A 20,646-nucleotide genomic window follows, 5' to 3' on the forward strand; every position below is an offset into this window, starting at 1 on the left:
TTCTCTAATTATTAGAGATTTAGAACACTTTCTCATGTGCTTACTGATACTTTTGATTTCTTTACCTAAAAATTGCCTATTCATGTCTCTTACCCATTTATCAATTGGGGAATGGCTTAATTTTTTATACAATTGATTTAACTCCTTGTATATTTGAGTAATTAGACCCCTGTCAGAGTTTTTCGTTATAAAGATTTTTTCCCAATTTGTTGTTTCCCTTCTGATTTTGACTACATTGTTTTTGTTTGTACAAAAGCTTTTTAGCTTAATATAATCAAAACCATTTAATTTACAATTTGTAGTTTTCTCTAACTTTTGCTTGGTTTTAAAATCTTTCCTTTCCCAGAGATCTGACAGGTATACTATTTTGTGTTCACTTATTTATAGTTTCCCTCTTTATATTCAAGTCATTCACCCATTCTGAATTTATCTTGGTGTAGGGTGTGAGATGTTGATCTAAACCTAATCTCTCCCATATTGTTTTCCAAATTTCCCAGCAGTTTTTGTCAAATAGTGGATTCATGTCCCAAAATTTGGGCTCTTTGGGTTTATCATACACTGTCTTGCTGATGTCATTTACCCCAAGTCTATTCCACTGATCCTCCCTTCTGTCTCTTAGCCAGTACCATATTGTTTTAATGACTGCTGATTTATAGTATAGTTTAATATCTGGTACTGCTAGACCCCCTTCCTTCACATTTTTCTTCATTATTTCCCTTGAAATTCTTGATCTTTTGTTATTCCAAATGAAATTTGTTATAGTTTTCCCTAATTCAGTGAAAAAGTTTTTTGGTAGTTTGATAGGTATGGCACTAAATAGGTAAATTAATTTGGGTAGAATGGTCATTTTTATTATGTTAGCTCGTCCTACCCATGAGTAATCAATGGCTTTCCAATTGTTGAGATCCAGTTTTGTTTGGAAAGTGTTTTGTAGTTGTTTTCGTATAATTGCTGTGTTTGTTTTGGTAGATTCCCAAGTATTTTATATTGTCTAGGGTAATTTTAAATGGTGTTTCTTTTTCTACCTCTTGCTGCTCTAATGTGTTGGAAATGTATAGAAATGCTGATGATTTATGTGCATTTATTTTGCATCCTGCAACTTTGCTAAAGTTGTTGATTATTTCTACCAGCCTCTTAGTTGATTTTCTAGGATTTTTTAAGTATACCATCATATCATCTGCAAAGAGTGATAGCTTAGTCTCCTCATTGCCTATTTTGATACCTTCAATTTCTTTTTCTTCTCTAATTGCTATTGCTAGTGTTTCTAGTATTATGTTAAATAGTAGAGGTTATAATGGGCATCCTTGTTTCACTCCTGATCTTATTGGGAAGGCTTCTAATTTATCCCCATTGCATATGATGCCTGATGGTTTTAGGCATATACTGTTACTTTTAGGAAAGGTCCTTCTATTCCTATACTTTTCAGTGTTTTCAATAGGAATGGATACTGTATTTTGTCAAAGGCTTTTTCAGCATCTATTGAGATAATCATGTGATTTTTGTTTGTTAGACTGTTGATATGGTCAATTATGTGGATGGTTTTCCTAATGTTGAACCAACCTTGCATTCCTGGTATAAATCCCACCTGATCATGGTGGATGATCTTCTTAATTACTTGCTGGAGTCTCTTTGCTAGTATTCTATTTAGGATTTTTGCATCTATGTTCATTAGGGAGATTTGTCTATAGTTCTCTTTGTTTTTGATCTCCCTGGCTTTGGAATCAGTACCATATTTGTGTCATAAAAGGAATTTGGTAGGACTCCTTCTTTGCTTATCAAATAATTTGTATAGTATTAGGATTAGTTGCTCTTTGAATGTCTGATAGAATTGACTTGTGAATCCATCAGGTCCTGGTGATTTTTTCTTAGGGAGTTCTTTGATGGCTCATTCAATTTCTCTTTCTGATATGGGATTATTTAGGTATTCTATTTCTTCTGCTGTTAATCTAGGCAATTTATATTTTTGTAAATATTCATCCATATCTCCTAAATTGTTATATTTGTTGCCATATAATTGGGCAAAATAGTTTTTAATGATTGCCTTAATTTCCCCTTCATTAGAGGTGAGGTCTCCCTTTTCATCTTTGATACTGTCAATTTTGTTTTCTTTCCTTTTTTTTTATTAGATTGACCAGTACTTAGTCTATTTTATCTGTTTTTTTCAAAATACCAGCTTCTAGTCTTATTTATTAATTCAATAGTTCTTTTACTTTTGATTTTATTAATTTCTTCCTTGATTTTTAGTATTTCTAATTTAGTTTTCATCTGGGGATTTTTAATTTGCTTGCTTTCTAGTTTTTTGAGTTGCATGCCCAATTCATTAATTTCTGCCCTCCTTAATTTGTTAATATATGCACTCAAGGATATAAATTTCCCCCCGAGTACTGCCTTGGCCGCATCCCACAGAGTTTGGTAGGATGTCTCATCATTGTCATTCTCTTCAATGAAATTTTTTGTTTCTATGATTTCTTCTTTGACTAATTGGTTTTGGAGAATCATATTGTTTAATTTCCAATTGGTTTTTGATTTGCCTGTCCAGGTGCCCTTACTAATTATTTTTATTGCATTATGATCTGAGGTTACATTATATCTGCTCATTTGCAATGTTTCTATGCCCTATTACATGGTCAATCTTTGTGAATGTACCATGTGCAGCTGAAAAGGTGTATTCCTTTTTGTCCCTATTTATTTTTCTCCACATATCATTTAAATCTAATTTTTCTAGGACTTCATTCACCTCTCTTACCTCTTTCTTATTTATTTTTTGGTTTGATTTGTCTAGATCTGAAAGAGGAGTATTTAGATCTCCCACTAGTATGGTTTTACTATCTATTTCCTTCTTGAGCTCTGCCAGTTTCTCCTTTATGAATTTGGATGCTATACCACTTGGTGCATACATATTGAGCAGTGTTATTTCCTCATTGTTTATACTGCCTTTAATCAGGATATAATTACCTTCTCTGTCTTTTTTAATCATATCAATTTTTACTTTGGCTTTGTCAGAAATCATAATAGCCACTCCTGACTTCTTTTTCTCATTTGATGCCCAAAAGATTTTGCTCAAACCCTGAACCTTAAACTTGTGTATGTCCACCCACCTCATATGTGTTTCTTGTAGACAACATATGGTAGGATTTTGGTTTCTAATCCACTCTGCTATTTGCTTCCGTTTTATGAGGGGGTTCATCCCATTCACATTCAAAGTTATAATTATCAGTTGTGCATTCACTGACATTTTTGTATCCTCCCCTAGTCCCACTCCTTCTTCTTACACTATTTTCTTTTTTAAACCAGTGGTTTGCTTTGAGCCGCTATCCCTTATCCCCTCCTTTGATTAACTTCCCTTTCTACCCCCTCTCTTGTTATTCCCCTCTTTTTAATTTTAAAGGTCTAATGAATACCCTCCCCCTTCTTCTCCCCTCCCTTTTTTGACCTCCCCACTCCCCTGCTCCCCTTGGTTTATCCCTTCTGACTTTGTCCCCTCTCCTTCCTATGCCCTTTGTGTGTAATAGAATATCCTATTTTTCTTATTCACTCAAGTTTCTCTTGGTGTCCCCTACTACTCACCCCCCTTCTTTCCCACCTCCCATGTCATCTTAGACCATTTAGTATTCCACCCTCTCCCTATGAATTATTCTTCTGATTGCTGTAATAGTGAATACTATAATAGTGAATAGAGTTCACTACAGAGAATTATACATAGCATTTCTCCACATAGGAATACAAATAATTAGATCTTATTTAAGCCCTTAAAGAGGCAAATTTAAAAAATTATGAGTTTTCTTTCTTTCCTCTCTGTTTCTTATTTACCTTTTCATGTTTCTCTTGATTTTTGTGGTTGGATATCAAACTTTCCATTTAGTCCTGGTCTCTTCTTTGCAAATACCTGGAAATCTTCAATTTTGTTTAATGCCCATACTTTCCTCTGGAAGTATATAGTCAGTTTTGATTGGTAGTTGATCCGTGGTTGAAGGCCCAGCTCTCTTGCCTTTCTGAATATCATATTCCAAGCCTTGCGTTCTTTTAGCGTGGAGGCTGCCAGATCCTGTGTGATCCTGATTGGTGCTCCTTGATATTTGAATTGTCTCTTTCTGGCTTCTTGTAAAGATTTTTTCTTTTACTTGGAAGCTCTTGAATTTGGCTATTATATTCCTGGGTGTTGTCCTTTCTGGGTCTAGTGTAGACGGTGATCTATGGATCCTTTCAATGTCTATATTGCCCTCTTGTTGTAGAACTTCAGGGAAATTTTGCTGAATAATTTCTTTTAGTATGGAGTCCAAGTTTCTATTAACTTTTGCTTTTTTCTGGAAGACCAATGATTCTCAAATTGTCTCTTCTCGACCGGTTTTCTTTGTCTGTCACTTTCTCATTGAGATATTTCATGTTTCCTTCTATTTTATCAGTGTTTTGACTTTGTTTTATTTGTTCATGCTGTCTTGAGAGATCATTGGCTTCTAATTGCTCAATTCTAGCCTTTAGGGACTGGTTTTCAGCTATAATCTTTTGGTTTTCCTTTTCAATCTAGTCATTTCTGGTGTTCAATTTGCTTATCAGTTCATTTGATTTCTGAGCCTCACTTTCCAATTGTGAAGAAATTCTGCCTTTTAAACTGTTATTTTCTTGCCAGATCTCTTCCATCTTTTTCATCATCTCATATATGAACTCTTCAATAGCTTGTGACCAGTTTTCATTGTTTTGGGAAGGTTTGGATATGATTTCTTGTTTATTCCTCTCTGTTGTCTGGATTTTCTCTGTGTAAAAGATGTCGAGTGTTACAGAGTTCTTCTTGATAGTCTTTCTCTTCTGGGGTTCTCGATTTTGGTTTGCCATTGTTGTTAGCCCAGCGCCTACTCCGCTTTGTCCTCACACTCAGGGTCTGTCTGTGCTTTCTAGGCTCCCGAGGTCTCAGGTCTTGTTGTTCTTGTGGTCAAGCCTCCTGGTCGTCCCAAGTCTGCCCTCTGCCTGAGGCTCTTTCAGCAGTCTCAGGGCGCTGCTTCCACAGCCTCGCTCCCGTCTGCACAGGGTCCCCACTCGAGGTCCAAGCCTGCGCTGGAGATCCTTGTCCACGCCTAGGGCAAGGCCTTCACCCGCGTAGGCACTCAAGAAAGTCTGTGCGCGTTCTTTAGCCTCTTGGGGTCCTAAGTCTTGCTGCTCTCAGGAACAAGCCCTGGAGCTGCCAGTGACTTAATGGGTGCCCGAAATCTTCTTTAACTCTTGTGGGTTGGCCTCTGAGCTGTACGTGGTGTGGGGGGTGGGGAAGGGGCTTCTTCCTCTTGCGGGTTAGTGAGAGCTGTTTCACTCCTTTATAGCGTGGAAATGCCCAGATTCCGCGTACCTTCAATGCTGTGCCCTGTTGTAGGGTCCCTTCGTTCGTCTGGATTTGTTTTTATGTCCCCTTAAGGAGTCCTGTATGCTTTGGTTAGGAGAGATTGAGCAGGTGCTCCTTACTCTGCCGCCATCTTAACTGGAAGTCCCTGTTGTATCTTATTAGATGTAATCAACTACCATAACCATTTCCTTGATTTATGATGAAAATGAAGAATATAACATAAATATATACATGATTTAATTAGTCAAAAGAAAATTAAATATTATGCTTAGCTAGGAACTGATGTACTTGTACCTTACGCATGGCTGAAAAGAATAAGTTCAAACTAAGCCAGACTGTAATGAATAAATTTTGACAAGCTTACTTCTTTGTTTAGCCACAGTAAGATAATTAGTAAATGTCAATCTTATGATGTTTCAAAAGTTAATATGTGATTTTGAATGTATGGGAAGAAAAAAAAAACCTGTATGAGATCATAAAGAGGGTATAAAAATTAAAATCAGCAGATGGCACTTCAGATCAGCCACTGCAAACCTACTGGGTCTCTGGCTCTTCTCACTCCATTTTCGCTCAATTGTCCCACCCTCAAGGGGAACTGGACTGCTGGTAACCTCCCAGCAAAAGCCAGACCCAGAGAGGGGAGGCCCTAGGTTCAAATCTGGCCTCAGATACTTCCTGACTGTATGACTCTAGGCAAGTCACTTAATCCCCATTGCCTAGCCCTTACTGCTCTTCTGCCTTGGAACCAATACCCAGCATTGATTTTAAGACAGAAGGTAAGGATTTTTTAAAAATTTAAAATATATATATCTATATCTATATATATATTTTTAATTGGGTCCAAGGACAGATCCCTGGACTTCCCACCATGCTGACATTGCAGCCTTGGCCTCTAACCAGTTCCATATCCATCTAGTTGTATTATTATTATCCTCTATCTCTGTTTTGCCCAGAAGAACATGAAAATTCTGTGCTAATCATATCTCATGTAGTCTCAGTCAAAAAACATTTCTTAGGTGCCTACTCTGTACCAGGTGTGGTGCCAGGCACTGAGGATACAGGGACAGAAATAAAGCTGCTTTTGCCTTCAGGGAGCTTCCATTCCAGCAGGAGAGGGGGAAAGTCCCAATAATGGGAGACTGGGATACTGTTTGGAGTGCCCGAGGCATCTCCCTCTCTCCCTCCTCCTTCCCCTCTCCTCCGTGGTAAGCAGATCATGGCAGGGTATAAAATGCATACAAAAAGTTCCAGTTTCCCCAAAGTGCCTCCGCTTCACATCATCACAACTCCCCAGGAAGCTTTGTACTAAAAGAACTTTATGCCTCCTCCTATAGAAGAAGAGGCTTTCCAGTCACTGCATCCCTGTTGGCCTGAAAAGGCTCACTATTTAGAGATCCACAGAGCCTGAGAGAGCAGTTCATCCCATCCGCTCAACAGCAGATAACAAGAGGGCGTCCCTAGGAGACATCTGTGGCTTGGAGGTATTCAAAGTGTGAGAAGCACAGACTTCCTTCGAAGTCTCAACTTTGAGAGATTATAACTTTGTTTATTTGGGGGATATACTTTTTTTTGGTTTCTATTAAATAAACACCTTTTGCTTTGAATTACAAGTATACTTTCTGGTTGACTTAGTTAAAATTAAACATTGATAGAGGTTCCTGAGCTGGTGATTCTGGGTGGTTGACAATTTTCAAAATGCCTCGAACCTGGAAGTATCCTTCTAGAGCCTAAGAATGGGGAAGGAGGGCTAGGTGCTATCTTTACATTTTGTTATCTCTTCATACAATTTTCTGTTGAGAATGGGTTTTTTGTTTTATTTTGTTACTGGAGGAAAATTGCAAAGAATCTTTACAAACTGTATTCTTTTCTAGTAGAGTATGGTCCTTGGAAGCCAGCTGTTCAATTTATTAAGAAGGCCCAAGAGTGAGGTAAATCACAAAACCTTGAGAGTTGGAAGAGATCTCATATGATTTAGTGTAACTTCTATCTGAACCATAATTCCTTCTATAATACATACACTAGTGGTTCCCCAGCCTCTGCTTAAAAGATTTCCAGTGATGGGTGGGGAACTCACTACATTGAGACAACTTATTCCATTTTTGGAATTAAGTATTTTCCTTATATAACCCTTGTGTCAGAGGCTCACTCTTGGCACAAAGGGCCTAGGTTCAATTTGGGGACTTCTTACTTCCTTGGTCTGTCACCCTAATCCAATGATCTAGGAATTTTAGTAACTGGCATTATCCAAGGGTAATCACCAGCTCCTCTTGCAAGCACATAGGTTCAAAAAGTTCAAAAGAGGAATGGTTTTATTTAAAAATTAATGGAATCAGATGGGCCTTGAATCTGAGTCCTTGGGAAAAACTATCCTTCTACTGACCACTCTTTTCTCTGTCTCTGTGCCATTATTACCCTGCATAGGGCTGCCATCAGTGTAACCTTTCAGGGCTGCTCTGTCATAGTGCTTGTCTTCTGTAGCAATCCTGCATTACTCAGGTGTCACCTGCCACTACTGCCCATCAGTGCTTCTGTCCTGCCATGTCTTCCACTGATCCATGGTAGCTCTCCTCCCCTCCCAGTAGGTGCTTCTACTTCTTGCCACTCAGATTTCATTCTGCTTCCCAGGAGATCCAGGAGAGAATTCTGTTAGGAAGCTAAAGAAGGAAAAAGAATCCAGGAGAAAGGGCTGGTTAGTGGTGTTAAAAACTGCAAAGAGGTCAAGTAAGATAAAGCCCGAGAAAAAGGAATTGGATTTAGCAGTTAAAATCATTGCTAATAGGGTTGAGAGCAGTTTTAGTTAAGTGATAGGGTCAGAAACCAGAATGCAAAGGGTTAAAACACAGGTAGTAAGGAAGTGGAGGCAATGGAGCCCTCAGTCCAGCTCCATAATCTAGATTCCTGGACCTTCCAAGCCTGGAGTGTAGTCCCTCCTCAGCTGCTCCAAGCCCAGGAAGGTCCTGGACCTTCTCTCTCTTTCCACTCCCCTTCTTGATGATCTAGTCTAGTCCTTAGGGGCTAGGGTGTCATCTCTACTCAGATGATAAACAAATCTATGTTTGGTTATTAACTCTTGTGCAGAGGGAATTTGGTCCCCTCCCTCCTCCTTGATTGTCTACCTGACCCATCCCATTCTCTACATGATAAAAGGGTTTGGGCGGAGCCCACCTAGGTCTTTTTGGGCTCAGAATTTCTTGGACCAGGCAGGAGGAAGGATGGAGAATCCAGCAAGGCTGAGCCACAAGTGGTCAGACAGAATTAGAGTAAGAGGATTTAAATCTATGTTTATCTTTTCTATTTCAAGTGATTATTAATAAACTTTGTAGAAAATAAGAACATGGTAGATATTAATTTTTAAATATAACACTCTAGTTTCGCATTATCATTTGCCTGCAGGATATCTCCTCCTGAATGCCCTAGAGCCATGTTGGCAAACATTTGGCATGTGTGCCAGAGGGGCTGCTCCCCTCCCCTCTCCATGCCTCACTGAGGACATTCCTCTCATCACTCATCCCTCTGCCCAGCAGTCCAACGGGAGCACTTCCTCCCTCCCCTGTCTGGGGAAAGAGGGTAGCTCACATATGGTGTGAGGATTGCAGTTTGGGCACTTGGTCTCTAAGATTTACCATCCTAGTCCTAGAGGCATCTTTATAAAATAATCCTCTTCCACTTTAGAATCAATACTAAGCATTGGTTCCAAAGCAAAAGAATGGTAAGGGCTAGGCAATGGAGGTTAAGTGACTTGCCCAGGATCACACAGCTAGGGAGTGTCTGAGGCCACATTTAAACCCAGGACTTCCCATCTCTAGGCCTGGCTCCCCATCCATTGAAACACCTAGTTGCCTCCCTAACCCCCTCTTAAATTCAACATATTGCACTTAGCACTTCCAACGCTTGCCCTGGATGGGATTCTTCATAGCCATCTCAGACCCAGACATACCACATTGCTCTCTGGTCTTCTTGGTGCCATGCTGTTCCCCCTCTCAGATTGCTTTAATCAAATCAACACTATCTGCCATTCCTGAAAAGAACAAGTTAATCAATTGTCTTGAGGCTCCACTCACCATCTGACTGCCCAGATAAAACCACCCCTTCCTAGCCCCCATTCACCCATGCATTGTTTCCCCCCAGTAGAATATAAGCCCCTAAAAGCAGGAACACCTAGGTTTTTGTATTTGTAGCCTTAGCACTTAGCACAGTGCTCGGCACATAGTAGGGTTTCAAATCATGTTTTCATGCATTTATTATTCATACCCCAAATTGCAATTCATTATCTTTGACATAAAAATTGTACTAGGATTCATTGATGGGCACTGCTACTAATCTTATTTGTCAACGTGCAAAAAAAACATTTAAATAATTGTATAATGAGCACAGATCCATGGTATACAAAACACAATAGGCCACAAACAGCTGTTTCAGCAACCTTCAATAAGTTTTAATAACAAGGTAGGAGGGATAAAGGAGTATCCTTGTAAAGGATGATGGATAGAAAATCACAGATCAGTTAAATAATAAACTCTAGGCCAGTGATGGGCAAACTTTTTAAAGAGGGGGCCAAAGGAAAGGAAATGCCTGTCAGTCTGTTTCTAAGGCAACTCTTTCCAAGTTTCATTGTATTGTGTCCTACTCATTGTAATGGTTAGATTAGGAATGTCACCAGGCATAGAACATTTCAGGGGGCCGCATCTGGCTCGCAGGCCATAGGTAGGTTTGCCCATCACTGCTCTAGGGACAAAGCTGGAATTTTCAGACTAACCATTAACACAGGAGTTATGTCTAGTTACCTGACATGTTCATCTTGAGTAAAAAGAGTTAATAAAGCTGAGCTAGAAGTTAATTATCTTATCACTAATCAATTAATCACTAGGTCTAAAACTGATCTGCAAGTTCCAGCCTATGTGACTAGCTATCTTAAGGAAATATACTGAAAAATTTATTATCACATGTTCTTCCTTCAATTTGTTCCTTCAAATTTTCCTATTTCTCTTTAGGGTACTACCATCTTTCAATTAGGTACAGAACCTTAGAGTTATCCTTGACTCTTCTTTTTCCTACCTTATCTAAACATTAAAATATCCTTGAACAGTTTTATTAAAAATTTTTTTTGATTAACAAGCATGTATTTTCTCTCCCTCTTTCCCATCTCCCCGTCTTTCAGGGAACCCCCCCCCCCAACAATAAAATTAACCTGATAGCAAATAAGGATAGTCAAGGTAAACACATTCCTATATTAACTATGTCTAAAAATTTATGACTTAGTCTACATCTTGAGATGGATATCAGGAAATAGGTAGCACACTTTTTCACTGGTGAGAGTTCTTAAGTCTTTCAAAGTTATTTTTACAGTGTTATCATATAAATGATTTTCCTGGTTCTGCTCAGTACTAGTTCTCAAGTCTTCTAAGTTTCTCTGTAATTTTCCCTTCCATAATATCTTAGGTCCAATGGAATTCTATCATATTAAAATACCATAATTTTCCCAGTCATTCTATAAATGAATGAGGCCCTCTCAGTTTCTAATTTTTTTTTGTCACTTCAAATATATCCTCTAAATATTCTCGTCTCTAGGAATTGAGCTCTTCTTTGTAACAAAAAAACTTAAAATTAGTAAATGATCTCATCTCACAACATATGCTACACTTTGCTCATCTTCCAGCGAAGGAAGGAGGTATGCTTCATTATCATTTTCAGCATTAGTATAGGTTTTTGCAAATACTTGGCACTTACCTTCCTTTTAATGCTTTTCATTTAAACTATTATAGTCATTGTACCTGGCTTATAATAGGTGCTTAATAATTGTTTGTTGAGTGACATTTTAGTAATTTTATTTGGTGCCTAAGACAGCATTTTTTCCTCATTTTTCTTCTCAAGACCAAAGTATCTTCAATTCAGGACCTTCTGCATATAGGGGAAGACTTCCTAGTAAGACTCTTCTCAAGGACAAAAGCTTCTTTACACTTACTCTAACAACCTGTTGGATTCAGGATCTTTAGTCCACCTTGGCCGATTATACTCAACTATTCTTAGTTTTAAAGAATATAAAGATAAGCATACAAAATTAAAATATACATTAATCACATGGGGGGATTTTAACTCAAAGACAAATATACCAAACATTATTCATTAAGCTGGAGAACTCAATCACATAACACATTTGCTTTTGTATTTAGGGCTTTTGGGGGGGGTAGGGGTAGAATCATACCTTTGATTTCATTGGTGTAAAAAAGTTCTGATTAGAGACTTCCTCTTTCACCCTTAGATAATCACCAGCTCTTGCAATTTATGCCTTAGATTTTCTTAGGGTACTGAGAGGTTAAGTGACTAGTATAGGTTTAATCTTGATAATATGTACCAGGGGTAGGATTTGAACCCAGGGCTTCCTTGTTACAAATAACAACCACCCCAGTCTCTCAGAGCTTTAAGGCATATAGATTTCCCTACTTTTCATTAACCACTTCACTTAGCATTTTTAATTTTGAAGAGTAAGTCATGTCCCAATCAAGCATAGACACCACATTTATGGGAGGGAAGACACACATATGTGGACTACTGGGGACAGAAGCAGTGGAAGAGGCAACTTGTAGTTAAAGTACCTTCAGGAAGGCGGGTTTCAAGATAAATATTATTATCCAAGGGGTAAGAGAAACAGGCATGTAGTTAACCAAGCAGATACTGCCCCTTGCAAGAGAGGAAAATAAAGGGAAATGGTGAGAAAAATTCAGTACTACATTGAAGGTCACTTCTTTCATTCTTCCCATTGTTTCTATATAGAGAGCTGGGGTGAATCTGATGGGCTCTGTTATAGTCCATAGAGAGCCAGTCTCTTGATCAGGAAAAGCTGGGTCGAGTCTTACTTCTAATACATATGGTTATTGTGATACTACACAAGTCACTTAACCCCACTCTTAAAGTTGCAGGGGTGCTAACCTGCTTTTGGAGAGGGAGTTTCCACACCTATACCAATGAAATCATAGGTCCAGTTCCTTTCACTGTGTTTTTAATGAACTCTTCAGGAAGGAAGTTAATAAAAGACTCCAGAGGACAGAGATAATCCCTGCTCTCATCTTTTCCTATACGCACTTCTCCCCCCACCAAAGAGAGGGCTTCTGGCCAATCTTTAATGAAAAACATTTTATTTAGATTTTGTATAAAGGAACAATTCAAGGTTCTCCAAAGGGTAACACTGTGCCCAAGAAATGGGTAAGATGACAAGGTGCTGAAGATGGGAAGTGGCAACTCCGGCCTACGAACTGAAATGGTTGGAGAAACAGAAAGGCACTAGATTTTTAACTTCTGGGTTTAAAGGTCCATTGGTACTCAAGTGTTTAGCCTAGTCCTTCCTGTAAACCTCGGATCCTTCGGGCCAGTTGAATATCTTTGGGATACAGAGTTACCCTCCGGGCATGTATGGAGAGAAGGTAGGCATCTTCAAATAAATGAGTTATAAAAGCTTCTGCTGCCTGGGTATAGGGAAAGAGATAGATGAATTGAAATAGTCTAGAAAAACTGGGGAAATTTTTCTTAGTGTCTTCTACTCTTAGCATACCAAATTCAGAGACAGTGGAGCTTGACAAAGGTAGGTTCCACTGTATTAACAAAGAAGGTAAATGGGATGGGTGATGGTGATAAAATGCCATCTTTCATTCTTGTACTTCAATCTTAGGGAGGGGCTCAATATACTATGTAAAAGATGGACCCTAATAACACTGTGAGCATAGCATTAGAGTAGCAGTGTCTAACTTTGGGGTCCCACATATTCTGGCCCTTAAACCCTCACTATTGCCCTATATTCCTTGTCTCTCTTCACTTTGTGAATGCCTCAGGCATCCTACCTCATAGTTTAATTATACTTTTTTGTGATATTTCAGTTTCCAGTCAGCTGTTTAGAAAACTTAAAGTATTAAAAAAAAAAAAAAAACAAACCCTAACTTTCTTAGAATCAGTATCGGTTCCAAGGCAAAGGAATGGTAAGGGCTAGGAAACTGGGGTTAGGTAACTTGCCCAAGGTCACACAGGTAGGAAGTATCTGGGGGCAAATCTGAACACAGGACTTCCCAACAGGTCTGGCTCTCTATCCATTGAGCCACCTACCTTGCCCCAGTCTGTGCTACTTTGTGACAAACCTTTCTCCCAAGAACTACGCCACCCTACTTAAAGTTGTAATCTCCTTTGCCCCTCTCCTCACCTCCTGTAGGGCCAGTAGAGCATGGGCTTGCCAATAATAATCCACGCCTCGAGTAAACCGGAGACATATTTCTCTAACCTGTAAAGTAGTTTGAGGAAGGCAAAAAAATAAATAAAATGGGGGGAGAAAATCAAGGCTAAAGCATATTTTTGCCAAGAGAGGGTACCATTTCCCTCTCACCCCTTTTTATACTTCAGTCTTGGGGATGGTTTCAATACCAACCAGGAGAAAGTCTAAGGCTGAGCCTTAGGGATGTGCCTAAGAGTCAAGATCTTATGGGGTACTGAAACAGGAATTAAAAGTGCAGGAGCCACAATCTATTTAATGGGTAGCAACTGGCCAAAACAAGCATTTGTTGAGTGGCTACTATAAGCTAAGCATCGTGTTAAACGCTTGTTAGAAAATTAACACCAAGCAGGTGAAACGTTTCATGCGGAGTAGTAGGGTTTAGGAAAACCTCAGGAAAAAGTTTGTAATACATTGTTATGGGTAGGCGACATCCTGGGCAAGCTCACAAACAAGAAATGCTACAGGTTAAGAGTGGAGTTATCCCTGATGCTCACTAGTCGACCAAAGGGTGCCTTCCTGATGAGCAGATCGGTGCTTTTCTGTAACTTTCGGATCTCCCTAAGAATTCGCTGACTGGTTCCACCCGGGTAGCGTCGCCGGCGTGTGGTGCCTAAGACAAATAATAGTTATCAGAGGGAAGGGAAAGGAGAAGGGACCGAGGGGAGGGGGTGAGGAGAGAGGTGCAGGGGTCGAGGAGGGCCGGCCCGGGGCTGGGTAGGTGGGTGGGGTGGGATCAAGGCTATGCCCTCCAATTACCTGTGGGGATGGTGGGGATGGTGTTGGTAGAGGTGGAGGTGGAAGCGCGGGTCTGAGTCTGGCTCGAGGGGCGCTTCTTTGGGGTGGATTTGCGACGAACTGGCTTCATGGTCCTGCCTGGCAGGGGCAGAATGTGGGCATCGAAGGTCGCGGGGCCTGGGAACCCATAGCTCCCTCCTTCTTTCTTTCCTTCCTTCTTTCCTCCCCTCCCACCTTCGGGCGGCTCGCGCAGGGGCCGGGCTCTCGTGCTGGGCCCCTTAGCCAGGGAAGCCGCTCTGACTGACTGACCTGCGGTCCGGAGGATACGGGGCAGTCCAGAAGAAGGGAGAAGGTCTGAGAGGGAGCCGAGCCCGAGGAGGCTGAAGGAGGGCGGGGTGGCGTGTGCTTGGACTCAGTCTCTGCGATTGGCAGTCACCCGCTGCATCTAGGAAGGTACCTCTTAACCGATACTCTTCGGATTACAATTCAAACTAAGCTCAGAGGCTTACGTCACATCCGGCTTCCCCTAGGTTAGTTTCTAGGGGCGGGGAGGTGGGAAGTGGGGAGGAGCCTACCTCTTAAAGACCAATAAATGTGAGAGAAAAGCAGATAAGGCGGGTAAGGTGGAGAGGGGGCGGGACCATTCTGTGATTGATGGCCAAAATAGCCAACGGTGGTTCAGAATTCCTCCTAGGAAGACATGCCTTATCCGGGGGGTATGAACTTCCGCGTTAACCGACAAATGGGAGCCGGAGGAAGTAGATAATTTAGATTTTATTATAGACACTTGCTAGAGTTAGGATCACAGCCCGGTTAGGAACCCACCCGTACCAGGGTGGTGGAGTCACCAGACTCCTACTCTGCTCGTCTGGCCCTCGCCACGCGGCTTTCACCTTGGTTGTGACCCGTAGATCTAGCTCGAGTTCTCTGGCTCCGTGTCCTCGTTAAATATCATTGTGGTAGTTGCTAGCCCACCTCTCGAATGGTGTCGCCGTTTGGGTGGTCTTTTCCCATGGAGCCACAGTGTTACCCCTTTCCTGTGGGAGAGTCTCGAGGACCCCTATTTCCCTCCCTGCCATAAATTTTAAAAAAATCTTGACTTTGTATATAGCAATTATTAAAACCTCGGAGGAAATGGTGGAAGGAGCAATCCTATTCAAAGTGATTACAAGATGCATATGATGGAGAAAGCAATCTAACAAGAGACTCAAGAGGGCAGTTAGGTGGCAGCTAGATGGCACATTGGATTGAGAGCCAGACTTAGAGACTAGAAGGTCCTGGGTTCAAGTATGACTTCATACACTATCTAGTTGTGTGACTGAGCAAGTCACTTCACCCCCATTGCCTACCACTTACTGCATGTCTGCCTTTGATTCTAAGAAGGCAAGGGTTTAAAAAAAAAGAGGGAGAGACTAGAGTATAAATACAATTATAAAATGCAGAAAGACAAAATTGAAGCTTGTTTTTACAGAAAGACAACTAATTACAAGGATATTCATTGTTCACTAGCTGAGCCAACTTAAAAAATGACAATACCATTTTTTTTTTGGATATGTGTTTTCATTGATTAAAAATAATAGCTCAAATGTGAGGAAGCCATTCATGGTTAAAAAAAAATAGCTAGCATTTATATAGTACTTTAAGGTTTACAAAGAGCTTTATACATTTTATTGTTCCCATTTTACAGGGGAGGAAAGTGAAGCATACTAGTTAAGTGATGTGTCCAGGGTCTTACTGCTAGTTAGTATCTGAAGCTGACCAGTCCCAGGGTACAGCCACTGTACTTCTTAGCTCACCTACTTTGTTATCTTCAACCAGAAAGTGAGATTAAGGTCAACCCAGTCACTGTTCTGCCATCTGTGGGCTATAATAAAGATATCATTCATAGATGGGGAACCATCAAATATAAAGAGACCTCCTCAAGCCTGGAGCAATTATTGTTGTTGTTCAGTTATGTCTGATTCTTCGTGAATTCATGAACCATAGTACATAGCATGTCAGGTCCTTCTAACCTCTGCCAATTTTTTAAGTCTGTTCAGGTTTCACTCCTGCTTTTTAGCTTTTATACTGGTTCCTCAGGAAACAACTAAGATGATCTGGTATTCCTATCTGAGAAATTGCCAAATTTTGTTGTGATACACAGAGTCATAGGCGTTAGTGTAGTCAATGAAGCAGAAGTAGTTTTTCAGGAACTCTCTTGCTTTCTCCATAATTTTATTTTATTGGCAATTTGGCATCTAGTTCCTCTTCCTCTTCAAAAACTAGCCTGCTCTTCTGGTAATTCTTGGCTCACATATTGCTGAAGCCCAGCTTGCAGAATCTTAAGCATTATCTTGCTGATGTATGAAATGTGTGCAATTGTTTGGTAATTTGAATGTTCTTTGGCATTGCCCTTTAGGGTTGGACAATCTTTTCCAATCTCATAGCTGCTCTTGAGTTTTCCAAATTTGTTGGCATATTGAGTGCAACACTTTAATCTTTTAGGATTTTAAATATTTTAGCTGGAATTCCATCACATCCATTAGCCTTACTGTTAGTGATGCTTCCTAAGGCCTACTCTACTTCTTTCTCTAAGATGTGTGACTCTATACCAGTGGTTCCCAAACTTTTTTGGCCTACCGCCCCCTTTCCAGAAAAAATATTACTTAGTGCCCCCTGTCACCTACTATCACTGTCCCCTTACAGTTATTCACCACCCCCAAATGCACCTGTGGCCATCACTGCTTCTCCTGGATTGCTGCAGCACCCACCAGGGGGCGGTGGTGCCCACTTTGGGAATCATTGCTCTAGATCAATAGCCATATCATTATGGTTATCAGTGATGTTAAGAGCTTTCTTGTATAGTTCCTCTGTATATTCTTGCCACCTCCACTTAACCTCTTCTACTTCTGTTAATTCCTAACATTTTTATCTTTTATCCTACCCATTTTTGCATGAATTGTGCCCTTGATATTTCTAATTTTCTTGAGGAGATCTTGTTTTCCCCATTCTGTTTTCTTTTATTTCTTTGCCTTGTTCAGTTAAGAAAATCTTATCTTTCCTTGCTATTCTCTGGAATTCCGCATTCAGTTGGGTATATTCTTTCTCCTTTCCTTTTAATTTCCCTTTCCTCAAGTATTTGTAAAACCTCATCAGACAACTAATTTCCTTTCTTGCTCTTCCTTTTCTTTGGAATTTTTTTTGTTGCTGTCTCCTGTACGTATTTTGAATCTCTATCTATCAGATCTGATTCCTTAAATCTATTCAATACTTCTACTTCATATTCATAAGAGATGTTATTTAGGTAGTACCTATTCAATCTGATGGTTTTCCCTACTTCCTTCAATTTAAATCTGAATTTTGTAATAAGAAGCTCATATTTTGAGCTACAGTCAGCTCCAGGCCTTGTTTTAACTGACTGTATAGAGCTCCTGAATTGCCTCCTGCATCATTGGGTTGTTGTAGTGGAGGGGCTTGCATAGCTCAGTGAAATTATGAGCTGTTGCCATGCAGGGTTACCTAAAACAGGTCATAGTAGGGAGTTCTAACAAAAGATGACCCCCTGGGAGCAGCAAATGGCAAACCACTCCAGTATCTTTGCCAAGAAAACTCCATGGATAGTATTAAAATGATAAAAGAGATGACATTGGAAGATAAGCCCCTCAGGTTGTAAGGTATCCAGTATCCTACTGGGGAAGAGCAGAGGACAACTACAAGTAGCTTTAGTTCTAATGAAGTGGCTGGGCCAAAGCTGGAAGGAAGCTTAGCTGTGGATGTGTTTAGAGACTAGATAGTAATCCAGAAAGTCAGATGTAAGCTAGATGTAAGGAGATAGAAAGACTAAACATTGATATCTTGGGTGTCAGTGAATTTAAATGGATAGGACTAGGTGAATTTAATTCAGGTATTCACTGCATATACTATTGTGGACAAGAATCCCTTAGAAGAAATGGAGTAGCCCTCATAGTCAATAAAAGGGTGAGAAGATCAGTACTGGGTTATAAAACTCAAAAATGACAGAATGATATCTTTTTGAATTCAAGGTAAACCATTCACAATCATAGAAATCTAAATCTATGTTCCAACCGCTGAGGCTAAAGAGGCCAGAGTTGATCAGGTTTGTGAAAATCTATAACTTTTAGTCTAGAAATGTTCTAGAAATAACACATACAAAAGATATCATATTCATTATAGGGGATTGAAATGCTAAAGCAGGCAACCAAAAGATAATTGGAATAACGGGCAAGTTTGGCCTTGGAGTACAAAATGAAGCAGAGCAGAGGATAATAGAGTTTTGTCAAGAAAATTCTCTGGTCATAGCAAACATTTTTTTCAACAACCCAAAAGATACATGGACATTATCAGGTGGTCAGCAAAGAATCAGATTGATTATATACTTTGCAACCAAAGGTGGAGGAAGCTGGAACAAACTGATTGCTAAATTCCTGGGTTAAAGAGTCTGATTTTGTATATTTATATAGCTCTTTAAGATTTACAAAGCACTCTACATTATCTTATTTGATTCTCACGACAACCCTGTTAGGTGCTATTGTTACCCTCACTTTACAAAAGAGGAAATAAGTTCAGTTACGAGGGGTCTCAGAGGTAGTAATTGTCTAAAGCCAGATTAAAACTTAATTTTCTGTCCATGATACTAAACTGACTCAGTAGGAAACCTTTGGGTAAGAGATCTTGTCTACCAAGTCAGATTCATGGCTGATCTACAACTTAGTGGGGACATATAGCCAAAGTTCTTTTTGAACTTCGAACTTCCTGATGAAGTATGAATCACCATCCACTACTTGAAGGGAGACATATTCATATTAATTTATAGATTTAGTGTTATAACAATCTACCAAAGGGATATTTTAGAGAGCTAAACAAAAGTAATAAAATTAATTTGGAAGAGGAAAAGATATAGGTGGTCCCCTAGATAAAATATAATCTTCATATTTGAATAACAAAATAAAAATAGAATAGGAGTTATTTTATTTTTACTTTCTGTTGCCAGAGCCTGAGGCCCAGAGTGGTGTAGAGGATAGACAATTGACTTGGGATCCAGGAAGACCTGGGTTCAAGTCTCATGATATCACTTGAATAAAGAACTCCCAGGTGAAGAAATTGACTCTTGGTTCAGGTCAGCCCCTTCTTTGCAACTTAAGAGTCTTAGCTAAGAGTTGCCTAGAGCCCCTTTGGTAAAATTACTTGACCAGAATAAAGCAAGTGGTATGTGTTAGAGATGGGACTTGAACTCAGGTGTTCCTAGCTCTGAGGGTGACTGGCTGGCTTCTTAGTAAATTGCTTATTGAATTTAACCCTGAGGTCTTGCTGAGGCTGATCAAACTATAATTCTAGTCTCTCCTTGGTTTCCTCCAATCTAAAGTGAGGGGACTGGACCACAAAAGAGCATCTGGCATATTTAGAATTGGAAGGGACCTTAGAATGCATCCAGTCCATCTCTGTCTCTTCACAGATGAGGAAACAGAGACCCAGAAAGATTTAAGTGATTTATCCAAATGCTAGGGAGCCAGGAGTCAAATCCAAATCCTCAGACTCCAAATAAGTGGCTCTCTCCCCTGTATCAGACCATGAAGATTACTATTGTGCTTCTCTAATTCCATTGCCTGAAGGTCTTGGAACATTAACTAGACTAGACTGTGGACTGCTTGCTAACCAAAGAGAAACCTCCCAGTGTGACTGAGTTTCTTTCCTCATACCTGTTTCCCTGAAGGAGAGAATGCAAGTAAAATGAGCAAGAAAGGATAGGAAGCCATCCTGTCACCCTTTAGGGCTTTTAGAATTCTGATCAGATCTATTTCATTACTCTTTCTAACCTGAAGAAGTCAAATTTGGTCTTATCCCTAGGATGATAGGTTACATTGAATACCAGGTTACTTATATCTTAAGAGCTTAGTTTGTCTTAAGTATTGTATATTGAGCTTGTATTAGAGAGACAACTTTTTAGACAAGAGTTTTTAACTTTTTTAAAATCATGAATCAGTCAGGTGAAGCCTATGGTCCCTTTCTCAGAATAATGTTTTTAAATGCATAAAATAAGGTATGTAGGATTACAAAGGAAACTAATTCTATTTAAATACAGTTATCAAAATATTAAAAAATTAAAACAAGCCCAGGGTCCCCAGGTTAAAAACCCTTTCATCTAAGTCTATAAATTGCATTGGGAGAAGCCTCATCATTTGGAAGTTCCCTAAGGCAAGTAACATCATAGGTCTCATTTAAAAATCCCAAAAGTCAATCTACACTTCAGTCAAAAATTAATCTACAACTAGAGGACTTTTGTATTTGTAATTGTGTTAGAGGCCTGCTGTGACTTGTAATTTGTTATGAG

The 20,646-nt window shown here is 39.7% G+C and overlaps 1 protein-coding gene across 2 annotated transcripts; it reads right to left on the bottom strand.

Annotated features, from left to right (window-relative positions):
• Positions 1 to 12,464: 12,464 nt before the first annotated feature.
• CENPA (centromere protein A) lies at positions 12,465 to 14,783 on the bottom strand. 2 transcript variants are annotated; one of them, XM_044661008.1, is made up of 5 exons: positions 14,628 to 14,783; positions 14,340 to 14,452; positions 14,078 to 14,193; positions 13,515 to 13,592; positions 12,465 to 12,789 (listed from the first exon to the last, which is right to left on the bottom strand). In XM_044661008.1, the coding sequence occupies exons 2-5, from the start codon at positions 14,446 to 14,448 to the stop codon at positions 12,655 to 12,657; spliced, it is 438 nt and encodes a 145-aa protein (XP_044516943.1). In that variant the 5' UTR covers positions 14,449 to 14,452; positions 14,628 to 14,783; the 3' UTR covers positions 12,465 to 12,654. The 2 variants fall into 2 exon arrangements, with proteins under 2 accessions (XP_044516943.1, XP_044516942.1); XM_044661007.1 differs by having other exon boundaries at positions 14,340 to 14,456.
• Between the last annotated feature and the right edge of the window lie 5,863 nt (positions 14,784 to 20,646).

Source organism: Gracilinanus agilis, chromosome 2 (genome assembly GCF_016433145.1).
Source record: "Gracilinanus agilis isolate LMUSP501 chromosome 2, AgileGrace, whole genome shotgun sequence".
Taxonomy (NCBI): Eukaryota; Metazoa; Chordata; class Mammalia; order Didelphimorphia; family Didelphidae; genus Gracilinanus; species Gracilinanus agilis.